Consider the following 23,889-nt stretch of genomic DNA (forward strand, 5'->3'; position numbering starts at 1 on the left):
CAAAAGCGTGAACATCACTCAGTAGTATATATATTATCGATTTTCTTTGTCTTTATTTTCTGCTGAATTTCTTAATTCTTGCTAGTTTGATAAGTGTTTTTTTTGGTTTTTCTCCGGTACCGGGAACCGAACTCACGACCTTGCGCTTGCCAGGCAGGCGCTTTTGCCGCTGAGCTAAATCCCCAGCCCTGATCGATGTTTTTCTTGGTGACTTTTCTCATTTTCAGCAAGTACTCGCGCTTGTCCTAATTTTGCGTCTGTCTGTCTGTCTGGCGGACCTCCGTCCACCACACACCGTGTTCTGCTCCTCTTTCAGTGTAAAGAGCTGGCCAAGTCCAAGGCCGAGGTGGCCTGCGTCGCCGTGTACGAGGCAGACGTGTTCGTGGTGGGCACTGAGCGAGGCCGCGCCTTTGTCAACGCCCGAGCGGATCTGCAGAAAGACTTTGCAAAATACTGTAGGTGCTCACAGGCCTTCCCCGTCTCATACTTCCTACAGATGTTGCGGGCAGAGCCGGGCATGGTGGCGCACCCCTGTAATGCAGTACTAGGGAGGCTGAGGCAGGAAGATCACTGAGAGTTTGAGGCCAGCCTGGGCTACACAGTGAGTTCAAGACCAGCACGAACTGCATAGCAAGACCCTGTCTCAAAGCACCAAAGGGGAAAGGAAAGTTTGCAGGCCAGACCTGTGTAGCGCGTCCCTGTGAGACCACAGCTCCTGTCTTGTGGTTCTGATGGACCTGCTCTGCCTGGCCGGACCGGGGAGTCACTGCTTCACACGAGAGGCCGAGGCAGGGGTCTCCGCCTCGTACTCCCCCGCCCCTAGTCCTTCCCAAAGAAATGGAAAAACCCTTCCAGGGCCGGTTAGAACTAAGGTCCTACTTTTCTATTAATAACCATTTGTACGGCCAACCTTCCTTCCCTCGGTTGGTTCGTTTGGGGGGTACCAGAGATTGAACGCAGCACCTTTGCACTGAGCTACATCCCCAGCCCTTTTTAATTTTTATTGTAAGACAAGTTCTCCTTAAGTCACAAAGTGCTTAGGCTGGGTTTGAACTTGTGTTCTTCCTGCCTTAGCCTCCCAGAGCCCTGGGACGACAGGCGTGGATTAAGGGACAGGGTCAGTGCAGTATTTAAAGCTCCCCAATTTCTCTCAAATCTCACAAAAAGGAAGCAAAGGCTGCAGAAGGAAAGGGCGTACAACACACCCAGCGAAAACTTACACACTTTAGGGTTAGGGTCTCTCCCTCTGCGGCATCTGCTGAGAACTAAGCTAGGACTAAGCAGTTTCACCCTCCTCAGGGCAGGACAGGAAGACACTGTTGGCAGATAGGTGTGCGTGTGTGAAATTCCACTGCATAGAAGTCGCTCTCCACCCAGGGCCTCCTGTCCGCCCTGGCACCACCCCACTTTACAGTGTCTCCTCTTTTTTTTTTTTTTTTTTTTTTTTTTTTTTTTTTTTTCTTGGTTTTTCTCCGGTACCGGGAACCGAACTCACGACCTTGCGCTTGCCAGGCAGGCGCTTTTTGCCGCTGAGCTAAATCCCCAGCCCCAGTGTCTCCTCTTTATTACCTTAATGTCTGCTGTAGAGGATCTATAACTATGTCTCCGCATTTGTTTCTGGTACTAATAATTTGTGTTTTCTTTCTTTTTCTTTTTTTTTAATTAAATAAGCATTGGCTATTCTCAGCGGTGGTTGTAGGAAACACGTAGTAATAAACAGACATCCATTTACGAAATAGCATAGGAACAATAGAAACATTACAGAGTTATGGACAGATTGCTAGGAAATTATCAATGGCTGCTGTAATACATGGTGGTATCTTCAAAGTGGTTTCTCAGGAAAACAAAGATATGCAAGAGAGATCTAGCAAGTAGTTACAGCCTGATGGTTGTGAAAAATAGCAGATTACCTCCTCATCAGTGACTCCCCTCACTGAGGTGTGACGGCTGGAAGGAAGGCCAGGATTGAAAAGAAGGACCGAGAGACCAGCACCATTGTCCAGCAATAGGCCGTTTACCTTTTCCTCTATAGTCATGATTACGCAGGGCTCCTCCTTGAAGATAACGGTCTGGTCAGAGGGAGAAGACAGAGTATGCCCCGGGCCCCTTCATTCCTGTTGGACCAGCTGGTAGGATGGGTCTGAGCTCTGGGGCCTTCGCTTCAGAGGGCAGTCTGACTTCTAGTGGTCATCTTTACAGTCAGGGCATGGCCCAGGGGGCTTCTTAGGGCAGCTCCTCTTGAGGTGGCCTGGCTTTTGACAGCGCTTTCTCTTTCTCTTAATCAGTCTTGCCAAAGATTTGTCTACATTGCTTCTCTTTCCAATGTGCCAACATTTGGCTTTGTTGATTTTTCCTTATTCTTTAGTTTCTTTGTGATTTATTTCTGCTCTTTATTATTTCCCTACTTGAATTTTCTTTTGAGTTTAAGTGTTTTGCTTTCCTCTAGCTTCCTTTTTTTGAGGGGGCGGGGGGCGGGCAGAGTCTTGCTGTGCAGTTCAGGCTGGCCTTGAGCTCAGTTTGTAGCCCAGGCTGGTCTCAAACTCTCAGCGATCCTCCTGCCTCAGCCTCCCTGGGATTACAGGCATGCGCCACCATGCCCGGCTTCTCTAGCTTCTTGATAGGGTAGCTTAGGTCACTGGCTGTCTACTTTGTACACTAAAGTTACAATGTTAGCTGACGCTGCAGATTTCAACACATTGTGTTTGCCTGTTACTTAGTTCAGAATAATTTCCCACATCCCTAGGAACTTCTTTTTGACCTATGGTTATCTGGAAGCCTGCTGTTTAATTTCCCAATATATGGGGACTTTTTCAGTTCTTGGCTTCTGGTTAAATCCCACTGTAGTCTGTAAAAGTGCTCTGTATAATCTTAGTCCTTCTCAACTTATCAAGACCTAATGTACGGCTCAGCGCCTCACTTACAGTGGCAGACATTACATGTGCACCTTTAAAAATGAGACTGCATCCCCAGGCTGATCACATTGGTTTGGGTTTGTAGTTCCAGGGATTTAAACCCAGTGCCTTGCCCTGAGCCACGTCCCCAGCCCTTTTTTATTTAGGGTCTCGCTAAATCACTAAATTGCCCAGGCTGGCCTTGAATTTGCGATCCTCCTGCCTCAGCCTCCCAGAGTACTAGGATGACACGCGTGCGTCCCCACTCCCTGCATGTGTATTCCTTTTCTCCCCTTCTTCGTGTCCATAGCAGCGACACAGGCCTGGGGAAGGGGACAGTGCAGACCCACGCAGGCTGCTGACCCCGTCTCTCTCCCGCTTGCAGGCGCTGCGGAAGGGCTCGGTGAGGAGAAGCCTCCGTGCGCGGCCGGCGGGATGCAGGTCGGCTCGGGGGAGGAGGAGACCCTCAGGAAGGCAGTGGAGGACTTCTTCGGCCTGTGCTACGGTAACGTCCGCGTCCACGCGGCGGTCTCTGAGGCGTCAGCGCGGCTGTGCCGGGCGTAGCCAGCATTTCATCCTCATCTGCACCCGGCGACGCGAGCCAGTCCCCAGTGCTCTGTGGAGAGCAGCGTGGTCCCCTCCAACCCACGTGAACCCCGTTGGTCAGATGTCGTTCCTTGATCCCACCTCAGGGCGCCCCCTGCCGTGGCCAGCGCAGTTTTATTTATTTATTGCTGCAGGTTGGCTGGGGAGGGAACCCAGGGCCTTGGCACTCAGCTATACCTCCAGACCTTTCTACTTTTGAGACAATGTCTTGCTGTGTTGCCACCTTCTCCAGGCTGGGTTCTACCCTGTGATCCTCCTGCCTCAGCCTCCCAGAGTGCTGGGATTAGAAGTGTGCCACCACGCCCGGCTCCTTCACAGCCACGGCCGCCACCTGTGTTCACGACACTGCCTGACGCGGGCTGTGGATCTTAAGCACAGGCCGTTGAGAGCCATTCGCCCCTCTTGTAGGTAAAGCGCTGGGGACGACGACCATGGTGCCCGTCCCCTACGAGCAGATGCTGCGGGACCCGGCGGCCGTGGTGGTGCGGGGACTTCCGGAGGGCGCTCCCTTGCAGCACCCTGACAATTACGATCTCCCCACGCTCCAGAGGGTCCTGGAGCACAAAGCAGGGATTTCCTTCGTCATAAACAGGTGACCCCCCACCCACTCCCCGGGGCCGTCCCAGCCGTGCTTCCTTTGTGCCTGCTCCCGCTCATGTATCTGCCGACTGTCACACGGGTGTGCCGCCGCTAACTGTGCTGGGTTTCCGGCAGGCCGTTCCTGGGCGCGGAGAGCCAGCTGGGTAAGTGACCGCACGGCCTCCTTGGTGGCTGCTCGAAGCTGCCCCGCCCCCCGCCCCTCATCAGTATGCATGCTTGGGCCCAGCTTGGATTTTATTTTTCTACTACTGGGCGTTGAACCCAGGGCCCTTGCACTGAGCTACATCCCCAGCCCTTTATTATTATCATTATTACTATTATTATTATTATTATTATTATTATTATTATTATTATTTTGTGTGTGTGTGTCTTTTTTGAGTCAGGGTTTCGCTCTGTAGTTCACGCTGCCCTTGAACTCATGTCCTGGCCCAGGCTGGCCTCAAACTCACAGCAGTCCTCCTGCCCCAGCCTCCCGAATGCTGGGATTACAGGTGTGCACCACCACGCCAGCTCTTACTATTTATTTTGAAACAAGGTCTCATGAAATTGCTAAGTTGCCCAGGCCGGGCTACAGTTTGCCACCCTCCTGCTTCAGCCTCCCAAAGTGCTGGGATTGCAGGCACGCACCACCACACCCGGCTGCTTGGGCACATCTTTTGCATTCTCCTCATTGAGGAGGTGACCTCTGGCGTCCAGGGCAGGGCAGGTGTCTCTAGGGGACTTGTAAGAGAAAGGGACTCAGGCTCTGTCCCAGCCCCTTCCCTGGAGCGTCTACATCCATTCCAGGGAGGAGAGTGAAACCCGCCCTGTCCGTGTCACCAAGTGCACGGGTGCTGGGGGTCCCCGTGTGGCCTCTGAGTCCCCGCTGAGCCAGGGCCAGGCATTGTTGGCCTTGGGAAGGGACCTGGGCTGTGGCCCTGTGCCCAAGATTCTGGAGAGGAGAGGGAGGGCCGTGTTGCTCTTGGGCTGGCTGCAGAAGGACGGTCCCCAAGAGCCCTGGGCAGTGCAGGAAAGCTCGGCGGGAGGGCTTCACAGAATCCGAGCCAGCTGTCTGAGTAAATGGAAAGACTTCCTGTTTCCACGGACCAGAAGACTCCTGAGATTCATCTGGAAACCAGGGGGCCCTGTGTAGCCGCAGCAATCTGGAACAAGAACACAGCTGGACGCCTCACACGTCCATCTCCAAACCTACTACAAGCCGGGCACGGGAGCCGTCGCCTGTCATCCAGCTGTGTGGGAGGCTGAGGCAGGAGGATCGCGGTTTGAGCCCAGCCTGTGTATCATAGGCAGATGCTGTCTCCAAAGGGGTGGGGGTGGGCGGGGGATCCGACTCAGCGGTGAGGCGCCTCTGGGCCCCATCCCCAGCACTGCAGAAAAGGGGGTCACAGAGGAGCAGGCTGAGACCAGCGGAACCCCACCGGTTGGTTCTCTGGGGAAGCCCTGACGGTTCCCAGAAAGCCATCTGGCTGAGCACTGCGGGCCATGGCGGCCCCAGAGCCCCTCGCGGTGTCTGACCCCCGTCTCCGAAGAGTAGGTGTGCCCGGAGCCCGGAGTCCGGCTGCCCCGGCTCTTACTTCCTCTGGTCCTCCTGGCACGCAGCTGGAACCCCAGCCGAGCCCGGGACATCGGCTCAGGGCATCATGCGAGGTGGACGGGTTGAGGAGCGGGTGGGGCCCACGGCTCCAGGGCGGCCTGGGGACAGAGGGTGCTGTCCAGCTCGGGGCTCCTGGGCTGTGGGCTGAGCCCATTTCTGGAGCCACCCTGAATCCTTAGTCCCCAGCTCACGTGAAAGGAGAGGCCCACCGTGGTGGGAGGGGAATGACTGTCACCCGGGGTAACTCGCGCCTACACTACGGAATTCTGTCACGGTAGTAGTGAGCATAAGACAGCACAGTACCCCCACCTACAGGATTCACAACACCGAATCCACAGTGTAAACGCTGTGTAAATATCACCAAAGAGCTGGGTGTGCTGCGCATGCATGTAATCCCAGCACTGGGGAGGCTGAGGCAGGAGGATCAACGTGAGTTCAAGGCCAGCCTGGGCTAGACAGCCAGGCCCCAGAACACCTGCCTCTGGCTGTGCCCCTCCAGGTTCCCGGCCCATGACAGCCGTGCTGGGCGCTCTCTCTTCTCCATGTTTGTTTTTTAACGTGTCACTGAATGTTGCTCATGTGTCGGGGCCAGGAGGACTTGTGTGTGTGTCTTTTTACGCCTCACAGGCAGCCGTGAGACAGTGACAGACGCTGAGAGGTCCATGCTATCACCAAAGGAAAGGTAAAGAATAAATCATAAATAAATTCCCCGTCTGAGCTAGGTGGGGAGGCACACTCCTGCCATCCCAGCATTCTGGGAGGCTGAGACAGGAGGATCACAAGTTCAAGCCCAGGCTGGGCAACTTAATGAGACCCTGTCCCCAAATTAAAAATACAAAAAAGGGGGTGGCTGGGAAAGTAGTGCAGTTCAGTAGCCCTGGGTTCAATCCCCAGTAGCATCACTTCTCCGCCTTTTGGCTAAGATCAAATGTAGTGTCAATCCCCGGGGGGTCGGAGACGGAGGGAGGGAGGGAGGGACAGAGGGAGGAAGGCAAATTCCACATCTGACCGTGATAGTTTGTAGAGGGTGGGAAAGCACTTAACATTCAGAGTGCAGGGGAGCCAGGTGTGTTAGCACACAGATCGCTGTGAGTTCGAGGCCAGCCTGGGCTACAGAGTGAGTTCAAGGCCAGCCTGACCTGCACAGTGAGACCCTGTCTCAGAAAGATAAAATGATCAAGTAAATAAATAAAACAAAAGGGGGGGAAGTAACGTTTTAAAGTACAACATGAAGAGCAAATATGCTGCCCTTGCTTATTTGAAAGAGTCTTCCTTCAAAAGCGCAACAGGACTTACAAAATGACACAACTGACCCCTTTCGTTCCGTCACACGCAAGGAGCGGGCAGACGGCAGAGCTCAGGCAGCGTCGCGTAGGCGCGGGGCTTGGCGAGCTGGCGGGCCAGGGCTTGGGTTCTGCGTGTCCTCACAGCAGTCCTAACCAGGGTCCCCTTGTCCTTGCAGCTGTGTCCCCGTCAGTGTGAAAACGGAACCCCTGGAGGACCCCGGTAGGTGCCCTGAGCTCTTAGAGCATCTGGCAAGTTACCGTTGACTACTTTGCTCTGTTTTACTTTTTAAAAAAATTGTGGGGCCCAAGACCCTCACTGGCCCGCACCGGGTCTCATTTACAGAATACAGGTTGAGTATCCATTATCCAAAGTGTTTGCAAGCAGCATGTTTCAGATTTTGGATTTTTGTCAAATGTTGGAATCCCTGCACACACAGCAAGTGATGTTTCAGGCAGAGACCTGTCTAAAAATGAAATTTATCTTTACTTTAAACATATAGCCTGAAGGTCATTTTATATAGTATTTTTAGAACATCTTTCTTGTTTTTTCTTTTTCTGACACACTGGGTATTGAACACAGGGCCTTCACACTGAGCTACATCCCCAGCCCCTTTTTTATCTCTTATTGTGGGAGAAGGTCTCAATAAGTTGCCCAGGCTGGACTCGAACTTAGGTCCTCCTGCCTCAGCCTCCCAGAGTGCTGGGATTTCAGGCACGCAACTTCACACCCGGCCAACATATATGCGTTTTCCCTGTAATCACTCAGATGAGGTCAGGTGAGGAATATTCCAGTTAGAGTGTCAAGCCGGCACTTAGATGATTTTGGATTTTGGAGCATTTCCTATTTTAGGTTTTCAGACTAGGGGTGCTTGATCTGGAATTGTGTTCCACCCAACCATCTAGAACTGAAAGCTCCTGGTTCAGGAAGTTCTAGCTACTGAGAGGTTCTGAAAGACAATCTATTCGTGGATAAAATATTACTTCAGCTGTATTTTTTTTTTTTTTGGTACCGGGAATTGAACTCATGACCTCAGGCTTGCCAGGCAAGCGCTTATGCCGCTGAGCCATATCCCCAGCCCCTACTTAATTACAGCCCCCATCTGAAATGAGTACAGTGCCTTACGTCCCACGCGGACTGATAACTGGACCTCAGACAGAGCAGCTGCTTGCATCCCTGACATAGCTCGCTGCTTCTCCCTGCCCCCGCCTCTGCTCACGACGTCATGCTGCTGGGTCGGCGTGGGGGGGAGCGAGTCCCTCTCCGTGGGTGATAGTTGATGCCCATCCTGCTCCTGAAAAAGGAACCGGCAGGACTGGAGGGAAAGGCCAAGGATGGAAAATGCTTTGAAATCTCAAAAGTTCGACCTAGGGATGGGAAAGCACTGAACGCATTAAAGGCAGAAAGTTCAGAAACCAAAAAATAAGGACGAAAAGCTAAAGTGCTGCACACTTCGGCAGCACCTCCACGGCCGGCCAGACACCGTGGTTTAAAGAAGGTATTTGTAACCCGGGCGACGTCGCAAACACCTGTAATCCCCGCACTCAGGAGGCTGAGGCAGGAGGATCACTGTGAGTTCGAGGCCAGCCCAGGCAGTCTCAAACAAACAAAAAAAAAGTAAATATACTAAACATTTGTATTATATGATCTCTGCTCCCTTATTTATCTTGATAAGGCGCACGGAAGGCACGGACCGGCTGAGGCACAGGGTCTCCGCAGGCTGAGGTGTGGCTGTGAGCCTGGCCCACGGGGTGCAGTGGCTTGTGCGTGGGGAGCCGGCCAGCCTCTCCTCTAAGTGTGCCATTTCTGTTGTGTTCGAAGGTATTTCCCTGAAGACAGAAGCTGTGACGGTCAAGAAAGAAGCCGAAGACCCCCATTACTATCAGTACAGCACGCCAGGTAACTGTTTTCGAGTTTTCTCCAAACGTTATTCGTGATGAGAGATCGTAACGACCACCCCACTGGCAGAGAGGAAGAAAGATCTGACTGGGCCTGTGAGCGAGGGGCTAGCACACCGTCGCTCGGGGCAAAAGACCTTCCAGTGCTATGCTAGGTGCCGGGTAGCCCAGCCCGGCTGTTGCTCTGTGGAGGTACCGCAGGGAGTGTTTTCACTTGTGTTTGTTTATTAAAAACTTCTTTTGTGTTCTACTGTGTTTCCCACTTAATCCACTCCCGTCCAGGCTGCCCTGTGAGTGAGACAGTGTTAGGGACATGACAGCTTAGAAATTCAAATCAGATACAGCCAGGTGCACACCTGGAATCCCAGCACTCTGGGAGGCTGAGGCAGGAGGATCACAAGTTCGAGCCCAGCCTGGGCAACTTAATGACTCAGTGAGACCCTGCCTCAGTCTAAAAATGTTTCAGAAGTACTGGGGATGGAGCTCAGCGTGAAGGCCCTGGATTCAATGCCAGTCCAAAAAAGTTAGTATTCATGTTGATTCTGCTCCCGAGGGTAGCAGTTAAGGAATGAAATGGCTGGGCTGCAGATTTGGCCTAGTGGTAGAGCTCTTGCCTTGCACGCACAAGGCCCTGGGTTCGATCCCCAGCACCACCAAAACAAACAAAAAACATTACGATGTGTCCTCATCTGACACCGAAGAAAATACTTTAAAAATGAGCTGACTAGGTATGTACACCTCAGTCATTCTCTTTTATTTATTTATTTATTTTTTGGTTTTGGTTTTTCTCCGGTACCGGGAACCGAACTCATGACCTTGCGCTTGCGAGGCAGGTGCTTTGCCACTGAGCCAAATCCCCAGCCCCCTCTCTTTTATTTTTTGAGAGAGAATGACACAGGAAGGCGGCTCAAGGTGTAGCTCCATGGTAGACCACTGCCCAGCATGAACGACCCCTGGCTGGATCCCCGAGCTGCAAAACGAATAGATAATAAATAAAGCAGGCAGTGGTGCCCAGGAGGAGCTGAGCTAAACACCCAAAGTCCAGTGAGACATTCCAGAAAGGCCTGGGATGTAGCTCCAGGACAGCGTGGCCTGCGTGCAGGAGGCTGTGGGTTCCATCCCCAGCACTGCCAAGAGAGCGCTGCGGTCCGCGGAATGAAAGCCAGGGCCTCCGCGTGCAGCTCCACCCCACCCGGCACTGCCGAGAAGCGGGAGAGGCAGGGAGAGGGGGGGAGGTCGCACGTGCAGGGAAACGGGGGCTCCCGCCTTTCTCCTGCGTGCTGTGGGAACAACAGAGCTACCTGAGGGCTCTTCTCTGAGCACACGTGGTGCGGAGCATCTTCGTCCTTGATGCCAAAGCAGCAATGTGGACCGCTCTGACATCAGAGAGAGGGTTCCGGAGCACTGCGGGTTTGGGAAACACTCAGGCTAAATACATGGTACCCGGTGTGGTGCAGCACTATAATCCCAGCACTCGGGAGGCTGAGGCAGGAAGATCGAGTGAACCACACAATGAGACCCTGCTTGAAAACAAACAAAAAATGTTTTCATATATATGTTTGCGTGTACTTCTTTTCTTTTTTTTTTTTTTAGTTTTTTTTTGAGACAGGGTCCCACTGCGTAGCCCAGGCTGGCCTCAAACTTGAAGCCACCCTGCCGCCTCAGCCTCCATGTGCCAGCCACCACGCCCTCTCATATATTCTTTAATTACTTAAAGAATTTTAAACCTACAGAGGCAGCACCTACAAAGTGCTTGGTGACCAGCACCGGCTCTGCCCTGCTCTCAGGGTGTCGCAAGCATGACTTGGGGAGCGGCCTGCTCAACAGGGAGGAAGGGCGCAGAGGGAGGGAGGGCGCAGAGGCACAAGGGCAAACACGACATCGCCTTCCCTCTCGCGCTGCCGTCTCCCGGTGTGAGCGGCTCCCTGGCTGCACCGCGTCACCCGGGTAACGGGGCGCCTGCCTCTCGGGAGCCCCACTGGTTCGCAAGCTGCACCCCATCTGCAAGGTGACTCCCACTTCACGGACATGACAAGACACGTAGCCCCAGCTTTGGAGCTCTTGGGGCCGACTTGTCCTGCCGACCACAAGTACCGTGGCTGCCCGTATGCCAGTGAGGTAAATCCCCCTGATGAAATGGACATAGTGCTAAATCAGCACAGAAAATTTGGATAGTCATATAAAGAAGTTCTAATTAGGAGTCAGTAAAATTCCCACAAATAAAAGCCCAAGGCCAGCTCACTTTACTTATGCTTCCTATCTAGCATTAAAATAAGAATTACAGCCGGGTGTGGTGATGAACGCCTGTAACTCCAGCACTCTGGAGGCTGAGGCAGGAGGACTGCCATGAGTTCAAGGCCAGCCTGGCCTACATAGTGAGTTTACGGCCAGCCTGAACTACATAGCAAGACGCTGTCTCAAATCCCCTCCCCAATAAATATAAAATAAAATAAGAATTACAGCCAGGTGTGTGATTACTCCCTTGTAATCTCAGCACTTGGGAGGCTGAGCCAGGAGGGTGCCACAAGTTCAAGGACAGCCTGCACTGCACAGCAAGACCCTGTCTCAGAAAACAGAAACAAAACAAATCAAAAAGTAAAAGAAGAATTACATAGCCAGGCCCAGTTGCACACACCTGCAACACCAGTTGCTTGGTAGGCTGAGGCAGGAAGATAGCAAGTTTGAGGCTAGTTTGAGTAACTTAGTGAGAGCTGGTCTCAAAATTTGTAGATGGGGCTGAGAGCTGAGAATGTAGCTGGGTGGTAGAGTGTCCCAGGGTTCAATCCCCAACACGGATAAAAAAAAAATTTAACATCAATCCTTTCCAAACTTCCAAAAGCTAGAAGAGGCGGAAACCCTTTCCAACTCATTCTACAATGCCAGAATTACTCTTCTGCCAAAACCAAACACAGATATACAAAGAGAAGAAAACAAAACTACAGGCCAATGTCACCTAATACTGACACAGAGATCCTGAACAAAGTGCCAGCAGAGGAACCTAACAAAGAGGGACGTACCTCACGACCAACTGGGTTCCACCCCAGGGATGTAAGCCGAGTCAACATACAGAAATCTATCAGAGAACACTGCGTGTTCACAGAATAAAGGACAAAATCCACATGGTCGCTGGGCATGGTGGCGCACGCCTGTAATCCCAGCACGTGATTACTCTGAAGGCTGAGGCAGGAGGATCGCTGCCAGTTCGAGGCCAGCCCGGGCTACATAGTGAGACCTTGTCTCAGAAACAAACAAAAAACTGCAGGATGCTGGAGCGCGGGCTGTGTGGGCGGCCAGGGTCTGCTGTGGAGGGCACTGAGCTGACTCTGCCTCCCACATGCCGCGCACAGCCTAATGGGAGCGCAGCTGGGCGAGTGTGAGGCAGCTCCTCACCCACGCATGCGCGTGCCCTGAGGACGCACGCCTGCTGTTACGGAGCACTCGTGGACATTTTCTTATTTACCACCGTGATCAAAATGCACGTGAACGCTTAAATTAAAAAACATTACGGTAAAAGCCACCTTGCCAACAAGCCCCCAAAACCCTCCCCCTCCTTCGCACGCTCGTCCCCGCGAGCTTGCCGCTCTCTGACGCCGCTCTGGAGCCCTCCGGGTGTCCTTATGAGGTGGCGAAATACAGCGAACGCTGCTGCTCAGTGACGCGTGACAGGCAGGCTGTAAAAGCATGACGCTGTGTCCCCTCCATCTTAGTCACCGGACCTGGCACCGTGTGACTTCTGGCTCCGCCCCAAAGTGAAAGGGACTGCAACAGGGAAATGCTTTGAGTCAATTCAAGACATCAAGGCCACCATAACAGTGCAACTAATGACACTCATGAAAGAGGACTCCAGAACTGCTGCAGAAAGGGGCAAGGAGGATGGGATGTGTTCCAAGCCATGGGGAAGACTTGGGGGCGGGGACATAGCAATGTGTCTTCTACCATAAGATTCTTTAGAGACAAAGTCTCACTGCGGAGTCCATGCTGGCCTTGAATTCAACATGTAGCCCAGGCTCATGGCGATCCTCCTGCCTCAGCCTCCCAAGTGCTAGGGTGATGGGTGTGCACCACCACGCCCAGCTACTGTAATAATTTTTTAAAATCTGAATATTCAACATGTTTTCACTCACCCCTTGTCATTGTTAAAGTTTAACTTCTTGTGTTAGTTTGTAAAATAATTTCCATTTTGACAAAGGAATTTTAGAACCTGTTTCAAAATTTCCAAAAATATCATCATTTTTTTTTTTTTTGCACATTTGTATTTGTGACTCTGTTTTGAGTCAACATAAATATCTTACCTGTGAACTTTCAAATGGGATCTGTATGGCAAGTACAAGGTCCTGAGTTCAAGTCCTGATACAAAAAAAAAAAAGGAATCCAACCAAATGGGATCTATAGAGTTGGCAAAACTCAAAGAAAAATTTGACCATGTCTCTTTACTAGGCTTTTCTAAGACACTAAAATACCCCTTGCTTCATAATCACACCTTATTTATGTCATGGCTTCTGGCAGGGGCAGTATGTACATTTGGGAACAAATATTTTTGGCAGTGAAGCTTGTGAACAGTAAAATTAGATCAAAAACATCTTTTAAAAATGTTGTAATTGGGGGGAATCACATTTTCTTTCTTTCTCTCTTTGTTTTTTTTGGTACTGGGAATTGAACTCAGGATCTTGCACTGGCCAGGCAGGCACCGTGCCACTGAGTTACATCCCCAGCCAGATCAAAAACTTCTAACAAGCACCCTGAGAACTCACTAAGAATTGGTTCCATCGAACCAGACAGTCGTGTATTCACTTCACAAAAACAAAGTCAGGGGGCTGGGGATTTAGCTCAGCAGCACAGCGCCTGCCTGGCAAGCGCAAGGTCGTAAGTTCGACTCCTGGTACCGGAGAAAAACCAAAAAACAAAACAAAAATGAAGTCAAATATCCTAATAGTTTATGTCTCTATTGTCTTCTTTTTTTTTAATGTTATAGTAAAAACATGGAAAATAAAGGGAATTTTATTGTTTACATATATGAACTATAGCGTATGCTTTATATACACTCCAAGACAATTTCTCTTCACTCTGTGTGACCCAAGGCAGAAGGCGGGGGCCCCCCATCAGAGCCAGTGTCACACTTAATGGGAGTGAAAGACTGCAAGCTTTGCCCCGTCAGGAATGCGACAAGATGTCTCTTCCGGCCACTTCAGTATTGTTCCGGAGGTTCTAGCCTTTTTGTGAGGAAAAAATTCTCAATTGGGAAGGAAGGAAGAAAACTATCTCTGTTTGGAGATGACATGACCCTGTACTGAGGAAGCCCTAAGGAATACACACACACACACACACACACACACACACACACACACAGCGAGCAGATCAAGTAAATGAGCCTAGTAAAGTTGCAAGGTACAAGATTATATAAAGCATCAATTATAGGGGCTGGGATAGCTCAGTGGTGCAGTGCCTGCCTGGCAAGCATGAGGTCCTGAGTTCGATCCCTGCCGCCCACCCAAAAAGAAAATCAATTATATTTTCTGTTCTGGGAATTGAATCCAGGGCTTCACACCTGCTAACTGTATGCTGTATCATGAGCTATACTCCCTATCCTAATTTTGCTGTTATTTTGGTTTTTTGAGACAGGGTCTCGCTATGTAGTCCAGCCATGGCCCTGAACTCACTATGTAACCCAGGCTGGCCTAGAACTTGGGGTGATCCTCCTGCCTCAGCTTCCCAAATGCTGGGACTGTAGGCATGCACCACCATACTCAGCCCCAGCCTAAATTTCCATCTGTTACCAATGAACAACATAAAAATGAAATTATAGCAACTATTTATAATAGCATCAAAAAGAATAAAATACTTAGGATTAAGTTTAACCAAAACATGTAAGACCTATAGACTGAAACTATAAAATGTTGTCGAAGAAATACAAGAGGATCTAAATGAAAAGGCTTCCTGTGCACATGGGTGGGAAGTTTCCTGAGACATGTATGGAAATGAAGGGACTGTGAAGAATCAACCACAATCTTGAACAAAGTTGGGAGACTCACACTTCCTGACTTCAACTGTACAAGCCTAGTGTGGTGATGCACACCTACATTCTCAGCACTGTAGGAGGCTGAGGCAGGAGGATTCCAAGTTTGAGCCCAGCTGAGCAAGATAGCTTCTTGGTGAGAGTCAGTCTCAAAAAAAAGTTGTAAAAAGTCTATGCTAATCCCCTGAGTTCAACCCACAGAGCCACCAAAAACAAAACAAAACAAAACACTTACCATAAAACTACAGTAGAGCCAGGGATATAGCTCAGTGGCACAAGCCCCTGCCTGGCAAGCACAAGGTCCTGAGTTCAATTCCTGGTACCTAAAACAAAAAAAAACCCCACAAAATCTACAGTTAGCAACACTGATAGACATATAAACCACTTAAATAGAACTGGCACTCCTGAAATAAAACCCATACATTTACAGCCAATTCAACAGGAGTACCAAGAAAAGTGGATGAAGAAAGAATCATTTTTTTCCCAAAAAGTATTAGGGCAACTGGATATCTACTTGCAAAAACGTAAGTTTGGACCCCTACCTCAAACCATATACTAAAATTAACTCAAGATGATCAAAGACTTAGATGTGCAAAGAGCTAAAACCATAAAACTCTTGAAAGAAAGTGTAAGTGTTAATATATATGACCCTGGATTAAGCAATGTCTTAATTAATTAAGCATGTCTTAGATATGACATGGAAACCACAAGCAACCAAAACAAAAAGCAGACAAACTGCACTTCATCAAAACTAAAAACTTGCCAAGTGTGATGCTGTGTGCCTGTAATCCCAGCACTCTGGGAGGCTGAGGCAGAAAAGCTGGAAGTCCAGCTCCAGCCCGGGCTATTTAGAAATTCAGAGAGACGGTGTCAGAAAAATAAATAAGGGCTGGGAACACAGCCCTGGATTTCATGCCCAGTATAGAAAGAGGATAAAAGAGTTTGCTGGTGCCAGGCGTGTTAGCGCATCCCTGTAATCCCAACAGTTGGGAGGCTGAGGCAGGAGGATCGCCTGGGCTACACAGTGAGACCCCAACTCACCAAAAAAAGAGCTTGCTCCTGCCATCGGGGTGGGGCATGCTAGCTAGGGACGGAACCCAGGTCCTCGTGCATGTTAGGCAAGTCCACCTCTAGGCCCATATTCAGAATTTGACACATTCAATTTTTTTAACCACAAACGAATCTACGGTCGTTTAGAGGCTGCCTGCATTGTGCACCTGAACAAACTGCACCCAGCATCTGCCAGCCACACTCCGGGCTGTGCAGACCCCAACCTGAGGTGCCCGTGAGAGCTCGCACCGGTACCCTGCCCTCCGCGTCCCACCCTCTGAGCTCACAGGGCAGGGCCACCCAAAGGCAGTGTGCGCGCTGCCGCCCCCTCGTGGTCAGGCCGCTTCCTTCCTGGCCCTGAAGTCAGTGTCAACCGTCTGCAGATTCTCAGAGAGCAACGCGTCTCAGTCACTTTCCCCGCGCTGGGAGCCCCGCCACCCACAACTCAAGGAGAGGTTTATTTTAGCTCGGGGTTTCAGTCCCTGGCGGGCTGGCTCCACCGCAGGAAGTCACGCCGGAGGGGCCTGGCGGAGGAGAGGTGCTGACGTCATGGGGGTGCCGGAAACTGAGGGGTGGGGCCCGGGGCTCTAGGCCACGCCCCCAGGGACCACCTCCAACCAGGCCACGCCTTCTAACAACGCACTAAGCTCGGAGCTCTCACATCAAATCACCTTACAAAGCACGCTCCCCCTCCCCACCCTACCCAGAGGATCTAGCTCAGTGGCACAGTGCCTGCCTGGCAAGCACAAGGTCCTGAGTTCGATTCCCGGTACCAAAACAAAAAAAATGACCACGCAATGCCCGCCCCTCCAAACATGTGGATCTCTGGGGGACATTCTAGATCTAAACCAGAACAGAAACTTCCGCCTGTCAGACACAAAAGTTACCTGTCTTTAGTGTCACCGTAGCTCCTCTGTTGTAGACTAACAGGGTGTGGAGATTACTGGCTGAACTGGACAGAAGGTCTGTGTGTTGACAGCCGGACATGGCAGGCTGCATTGGCCCTCGCCCCTGTCGCTCTTCATCTTACCAGGAGCTTCTGCCTCCACCTCCCTCCTGCTCCTTGCTTCCCAGTGTGACCAGGGTTAACCTCCCATAAATGTTCCTACAGGTTGAGCATCTCTAATACGAAAATTCAAAATAAAATCTGAAGTTACCCAGAATGGGGAAATTTCAGTGGTGGTGTTCTACAAGTGGGAAATACCACACCCGACCTCACATGACCGGTCACAGTCAAGTCACAGCCATACTAAAAATGTTGTATAAAGTGACATATAGTGGTGGCACACACCTGTGATCCCAGCACTTGGGAGGCAGAGGCAGGAGGATCGCAGTGTTCAAGGCCAGCCTGGGCTACACAGTGAGTTCAAGGCCAGCCTGAACTACATAGCAAAACCTTGCTTCAACCAATGACAACAAAAACTTTCAGTGTGTGTGTATAAATTACATACGAAGCCTAAATGAATTTAGTGTTCAGGCTTGGCTCCTCTCCCCAAGATATCTCACTGTGAATATGCAAATGTTCCAAAATCTTTTTTAAAAAGTGAGAAATCCAGAACAAAACACTTCTGGTCCCAAGTATTTTAGACAAGAGAGACTCATCCTGTAGTATAAACAAAACTGAGGACGAGAAGCTAGAAAGAGAAAAGGAAGTTTAAACTAAATGTGTACGGAGATACATAATCCTCCTACTTTCCTCTAATAATTAGAGAACTAGGAAGTAAATGAAAGTTCACCCTGAGGTCAAGGCTGTGGGTTCTCCTAGAACATCATATTGCCTGTGAGTTCCCTAACTTTATTCTTATTTTATTTATTTATTTATGTACTGGTTATTTGAGACTCACTATGTAGTTTAGGCTGGCCTTAAACTAACTCATGGAGATCCTCCAGCCTCAGCCTCCCAAGTGCTGGGATTACAAGTGTGTGCCATCACACCCAGTGAATTTCCTAATTTAATATGTGACAGATTTTTCCTTTCAGGACCTCATTTGCTGTGATTTTCAGTCATGTGAATAGGAACTAAATTTAAGTCCCACAATTTTAAGCTCTGTAACCCAGGAAACAAGAAAATAGGCAGCGTTTTTTTGGTTTTTGTTGGGGGATGGGATTGAACGCAGGACCTTTGTTCTGAGGTGTATCTTCAGCCCTTTTTTGTTTTGTTTTGTTTTGGGTTGGTTTGTTGGTTGGTTTATTTTTGAGCCAAGATTTCACTAAATCACTAAGTTATTGAGGCTGGGCAGACTTGCAGTCCTCCTGCCTCAGCTTCCCAGAGTGCTAGGATTACAGGTGTGCGTCACCACATCAGATATAGCAGGCTTATTTTTTGTCACCAATTGGAAGAAACAGTTCATATTAGAATTTAAGTGTCCATGTCTGCACTGCACAGTAAGGAAAAAAACACAAGAAAAGCACGAATGAAGTGGTTTTTTCTGTTGCTGACAGATATTATTTTATTTTTATAAAATTTTATACTCTAATAATATAATATACAATTTTATACTCTAGTAATAAAATACAAATTTTATTTTGAATTAGTCTGTCACCTAATACAGAAAATAGTGTGCTAGAGTCCTCCTTTTCCTTGCCCTGGAAGAATTATGTAGAATAATCATAAAGCTTTTTAAAAAGAAGTCCTGTACTGTCAACATTTTGCAACCTGTAATGTTTTTAGGGTTTTTTTGGTTTTTGTTTTTGTTTTTTTGGAGTCAGGATCTCGCTGCGGAGTTCAGGCTGGCCTTGAACTCCCGTGTTTTTTTTTTTTTTTTTTTTTTTTTGTTGTTCTTTTTTCTTTGGTACCAGGAATTGAACTCAGGACCTTGCGCTTGCCAGGCAGGTGCTTGTGCCACTGAGCTATATCCCCCGCCCTGAACTCCCTTATGTAGCCCAGGCTGGCCTCAAACTCACGGCGATCCTCCTGCCTCAGCCTCCCAAGGACTGGGATCATAGATGTGTACCACCACACCCGGCTTGCAACCCCTAATGAAACAATACATTTCACAGTAATCACCAATGGCCATTAAAACCATGCTGCAAAAGCCTGACGGGGACTTCACCATGACGAGTCCTGAAGGACCTGGTCCCTAGCTGATGTCACACAGAAAGGAAAGGAGATATTATGCGCCTCCTGGTAGGATTCGGTCAGAAATATAATACACTCTCCCCGCCCAGGACTCTTCTCCCCCGAAACAAGTGTAAATCTGAGGCAGCCTACCGATCAAACTAGCCACGGGCACGAAAAGTGGGAGATTCGGGCACATATGGAAACATATCAAGATGTAGGTAGTCGGTAAACTCCAGAGCATCCCGAATGACCTAGTTTCAGCAGACCACTGCAAGGAAAAGAGGCGGAAACAAGGAAACCCGTTTTATGGAAGAGCATGCCGAGGAGTCTTTTTTGATGTTACTGTTTGGAGGTGCGGGGCATCGAACCTAAGGCCCTGCTCATGCTACGCAAGTGCTCTGCCTGTGAGGCCCGACCGCGGCCCAGCCTATGGCTTTCCGTGGGGGCCGATCTGGACAAACCCGCGGCAAACGGACAGTTACTGCGTGCCGTGGAGGGTCCAAAGGTGACTGAGCGATGAGCAGGGCACGGAGCTGGAAAAGCCTCTCTGCGGCCATGATGGTGGAAGATCGGATCGCGCAGGAACCGTCATGGACGCTAAACTGAGAAAAGTAGAGCATTTACCCGGTCTTACAGTTTCTCCCAGGAAAAGGAAAACCAAGAGTAGTCAAATGTATCCCTTTGCACAAGAGAAGCTGAGACAGCACTGCAGAAAGAGCAGTTTGTAACGTTTCACCCTGCGTCTTGTCTGGGGTGTATTTATACCCAAAAGCAGGAAGGGACGTAAAAAACAACCTGATTGGCTGCATTTGCCTTGTGTCTACTGGTTGAATCAGTTGGTAGCCTGTGATTGGCTGAAGCTTGAGCGCTGTGGTTGGCTGACCTGCAGTTGCTTGGCTAAGCTTAAATCATGTTATAACTTGTTTACATCGTTAGGATACGTTTCACTACGTATGGAGGATGCTTTGGGCCAGACTTTATCACTCAAGTACAGGGACCAGTTTGTTTTATTTTATTTTATTTCATTTCATTTTAGTCCATTTTATTTTAGTCTCTTTGAGACAGGGTCTCGCTATGCCATTTAGGCTGGCCTTGAACTCACTTTGTAGCCCAGGGTGACTGGAATTCACAAGCATCCTCCCGCCTCAGCCTTCTGAGTGCTGGGATTACAGGCGTGCGCCACCACGCCTGGCTCCTGAAGTACAATTCTGAGGCGTTTTATTAGTTTTGTTTTCGGGGCTGGGGACCAAAGCCGAGGCTTGTGTGTGCTGGGCAAGCGCTCTGCCCCTGAGTCGCTTCTGTAGCCCTGAAGCAGCACATTAGAAATAAAGAGTCGTGCCGCCTCGAGTGTGTCTCTCCCTCCAGTGGCTGGGAAACAAGATAAAGGTGTGTGTGTGTTCCACCCTCTGTGCCTCACAGAGAGGAGACAGGAAGGAGGAAGGGAGGGGACATGGCCAGAAAACCGGGTAAATGTCAACACTGTGTAATTTAAACAAAAAAGATAGGTAGCTCCTTGTACCATTCTATGTTTGCATTTTTTCTGTATGTTTAAAACTATTTGCAAGTAAAATGTATGTACATATGCACATGCGTGCTAGGATTGCGCCTCACTCATGCTAAGCACAAATAAAGTATTTTTTACAAAAACATTCGTGAGATAATGAGGAAAGTGGGGAAAACTGAACAATGACTAGATTGAAGGTGACAGTAAAGAATTATTGTGCTATATTTCATCTTAGTGGAAAGTCTGAAAAGCAAGACTTACTGTTAATCTGGGTTCTTGGTTGCTTTTTTTTTTTAAACGAAGTCTCGGCGTGTAGGTCAGGCTGGCCTTGAACTCAATACGCAGCTCAGATTGGCCTTAAACACTCTGAGATCCTCCTGCCTCAGCCTCCTGACTGCTGGGCTTACAGTTGGGTGCCACCACGCATGACTTTAAAAGAAGTCATGATGTCCCCGTGGCTCCACAAGGATGTTGTTAGCCTAACCCTAACCTGTGCCCACCGCAAAGTTTGTACGCAGAATTCCAGCCCGGCTGCGATTTGCTGAACACCCAACAGGGGGCGCAGGCGGGTGGACAGGGTGACTCCGGTGGCTTCCTCACACTGTCTCCGCCCCGTGCCTGAAAATGCCAGGGCGCTCAGGAAATAACAGAAAGCACAGAAAGGGGAACTTGTTTGAGGTTTGTTGCCAGGATTTCCCGGCTCTGCCTTGAATTGTGTGCGACGCCTTCTTTGAAAGTGCCTCTCTCCCTTCGACACTTACTGTGTTTCTCCCTTCCAGGCAGCCACCCTTCCTCCACCAGCGCGGAGGCCAGAGCGATGGAATCACCCATGGAAGGTTAGGAGCAGGAAGCCTCTAACTGAGCTTCCAGAAGTTTGCAGAGCACAAGCTCTTTTAAACACGCGTGTTTGAAAGTCAGGACAGCGGCTTCCTGGCGTAAAGGTCTTCTTAGAAAACTGGCTGAGTCCTTGTCCTACGAAATAGCGTTGAGGGCTTGATCACCCCGTTTGCTTTCCTGTTCTGTGATTCTACTTACACCACCTGGATATGGACTTTCACTTTGTACCAATGCTGTTTATTGTTTATTGCTTTCTTTCCTTTTTTCTTTTCTTCCCGCCGCCCCCAAACAAGGTTTCTGTATGTTGCCCGGGCTGGCATTGAATTCCTGGGCTTAAGTGGCCCTCCTGCCTCAGCCTCCTGAGTAGCTGGGGCCACAAGTACACAACAAGCTCTCTGCATCTCACTCTCTCTTTCTTTTCATGGAACTGGGAATTGAACCTACACTACAGCCTTTGCACTGAAGTGCATCTTTACATTTTCAACTCTTTTTATTTTTTTATCTGGAGGGGAAGTCTTGCTAAGTTCCACAGGCTGCACTCAAACTTACGATCCTCCTGCCTCATCCTCCCAGAGTTCTAGGATCCCAGGCATGTGCTACCACACGCACCTAAGCTTGAAGTTTTTGTTTGTTTGTTTGTTTGTTTTCCACTACTGGGGATCAAACTCACGACCTTGCGCTTGCCGGTCAGGCGCTGTGCTGCTGAGCTAAATCCCCAGCCCCTAAGCGTGAACTCTTAAAGGGCTTTATGTATGTCCACGGTAAAATTAGTAGAGGAGATTTGTTTTCCAAACCTAAAGGCATGCCTTGTGCATTTACTGGGGAGATGACCTTCCTGTGGGGGTGGGGTAGATCTGTCTTCCCAGTAAGCAAAGCCCCAAAACAATTTCATTGTTTCCCCGAAAGCCAAGCACATTCTCCCGAGGCTGATTTGGGGGTGTTCTTTATTGTGGAAGATGTTTCCAACAGCTCCCTTGGTAATAATTTGGTTCTCTTACCCAAAAAAGTTGTGATAGATTATGTTCAGGGAAAGAGACTACAACATCCAGTTTTAGAATTGTTTCTTTTTTTTTTTTTTTTTGGTCTTTTTGAGACAGGGTTTCAGTATGCAGTTCAGACTGGCCTTGAGCTCACTTTATAGTCCAGGCTGGCCTCAAACTTACAACGATCCTCCTGCCTCAGCCTCCCGAGTGCTGGATTACAGGGGTGCGCTACCACGCCCTGCTAGAATTGTTTCTTAACTCACCAAATGAGTCATTTTAAACATAGTGGCTTTAACCCAAGAGGACAAGCTAACTCTGTCACTAACTCTCGTTTATTTTATCATTATGCTTTTAAAAAATATATATTCTTCCTTCCCCTGGCTGTCACTATCCTACTTGCTGTTTCTATGAATTTGACCACTTAAATACCTCATGAGGCATGGATCCTATACTGTTTATCTTTTTTGTTTGTTTCTTGTATTTTTAAGACAGGGTCTTAAGGGCCAGGGATATGGCTCAGCAGCATAAGCATCTGCCTGGCAAGAGCAAGTCCTGAGTTCGATTCCTGATACAAAAAAAAAAGTTAAAATAAATAAAATTAAAATTAAATTTAGCCAGGCATGGTGGTGCACATCTGTAATCCCAGCACTCGGGAGGCTGAGGCAGGCGGATCATTGTGAGTTCAAGACCAGCCTGGGCTACAAAGTGAGCTCAAGGCCAGCCTGAACTGCACAGGGAAACCCTGTCTCAAAAAGATAAAAAAAAAAAAAAAAAAAAAAGACAGGGTCTTGCTACATAGCTCAAACTGGCCGTGAATTCACTTTGTAGTCCAGACTGGCCTCAAACTGGAGGTGATCCTCCTGCCTCAGCCTGCTGAGCGCTGGGATTGCAGGCGTGCACCACCACGCCCCGCTGATTTGTCTCTCTTCCACCTGGGATTTACTCCTCCCGTTTGTCTGTGTGTAGCGCTTCACACCTGAGCTGTAATTCTCGACCTCCCGAAGTGTGGACGGGGCCGCGGTGATCCTGCACTGCGACGCACCCTGGGTCACTGGCGAGACAGAGGGGAACTGGGTATTAACCACAGCAGTCAGCTTTGTTCGTTTTAGTAATTCCGGTGACAGCAACAAAGCGCTGTGACCACACAACCCCAGTTCCCCAAACTAAAGGACTCTGTCCACAAGCGTGGGCAGCGGCCTTACGTGGTAACATCTGGAAGTTTCCATCTCCTCCTGTCCTCATTCGAGAATCCCCAGTGATACTGTCCTTGATGAGCTGCTTGTCACCCTTGACAGTGTTCAATTCCCTGTAGATTGGTTGTGTAGAAGACCTATTTTAAGCTGCCGTGCGGCCGGGAGCTGTGAAGCGCTGGGACATGAGGAGACTGCTCACTGACCAGTGTCGCTTTGTCCCCAGAGTCCACCCAGCCGGTCTCTTCAGAAACCAACGAGGACTGTGAAGGTGACGTGAAAATCGAAGGTCAGTTGCCGAAAGCCTTGTCTCACTCACCTGGTAAAGTGTGGTTTTCATTTCTTTCTTTTTTTTTTTTTTTTTTTTTTTTTCTTGGT

The 23,889-nt window shown here is 49.5% G+C and overlaps 1 protein-coding gene across 3 annotated transcripts in view; it reads left to right on the forward strand.

The window, feature by feature from the left end:
- Nucleotides 1-23,889, forward strand: part of LOC102014213 (general transcription factor II-I repeat domain-containing protein 2B) — a 41,287-nt gene that overhangs the window by 9,446 nt on the left and 7,952 nt on the right. The window contains exons 4-12 of one of the 3 annotated variants that reach the window (XM_005396734.2): nucleotides 317-455; nucleotides 3,277-3,396; nucleotides 3,906-4,089; nucleotides 4,212-4,240; nucleotides 6,319-6,373; nucleotides 7,154-7,197; nucleotides 8,797-8,874; nucleotides 21,281-21,337; nucleotides 23,738-23,833. In XM_005396734.2, coding sequence (XP_005396791.1) covers nucleotides 317-455; nucleotides 3,277-3,396; nucleotides 3,906-4,089; nucleotides 4,212-4,240; nucleotides 6,319-6,373; nucleotides 7,154-7,197; nucleotides 8,797-8,874; nucleotides 21,281-21,337; nucleotides 23,738-23,833 — 802 coding nt within the window. Of the gene's footprint in view, nucleotides 1-316; nucleotides 456-3,276; nucleotides 3,397-3,905; nucleotides 4,090-4,211; nucleotides 4,241-4,664; nucleotides 6,374-7,153; nucleotides 7,198-8,796; nucleotides 8,875-21,280; nucleotides 21,338-23,737; nucleotides 23,834-23,889 lie in introns of those variants that run through there. The other 2 variants (XM_005396735.2, XM_013520535.1) reach the window with 2 other exon arrangements.

The sequence above is a fragment of the Chinchilla lanigera genome, unplaced genomic scaffold (assembly GCF_000276665.1).
Source record: "Chinchilla lanigera isolate Chin_1 unplaced genomic scaffold, ChiLan1.0 scaffold00055, whole genome shotgun sequence".
NCBI classification, from domain to species: domain Eukaryota; kingdom Metazoa; phylum Chordata; class Mammalia; order Rodentia; family Chinchillidae; genus Chinchilla; species Chinchilla lanigera.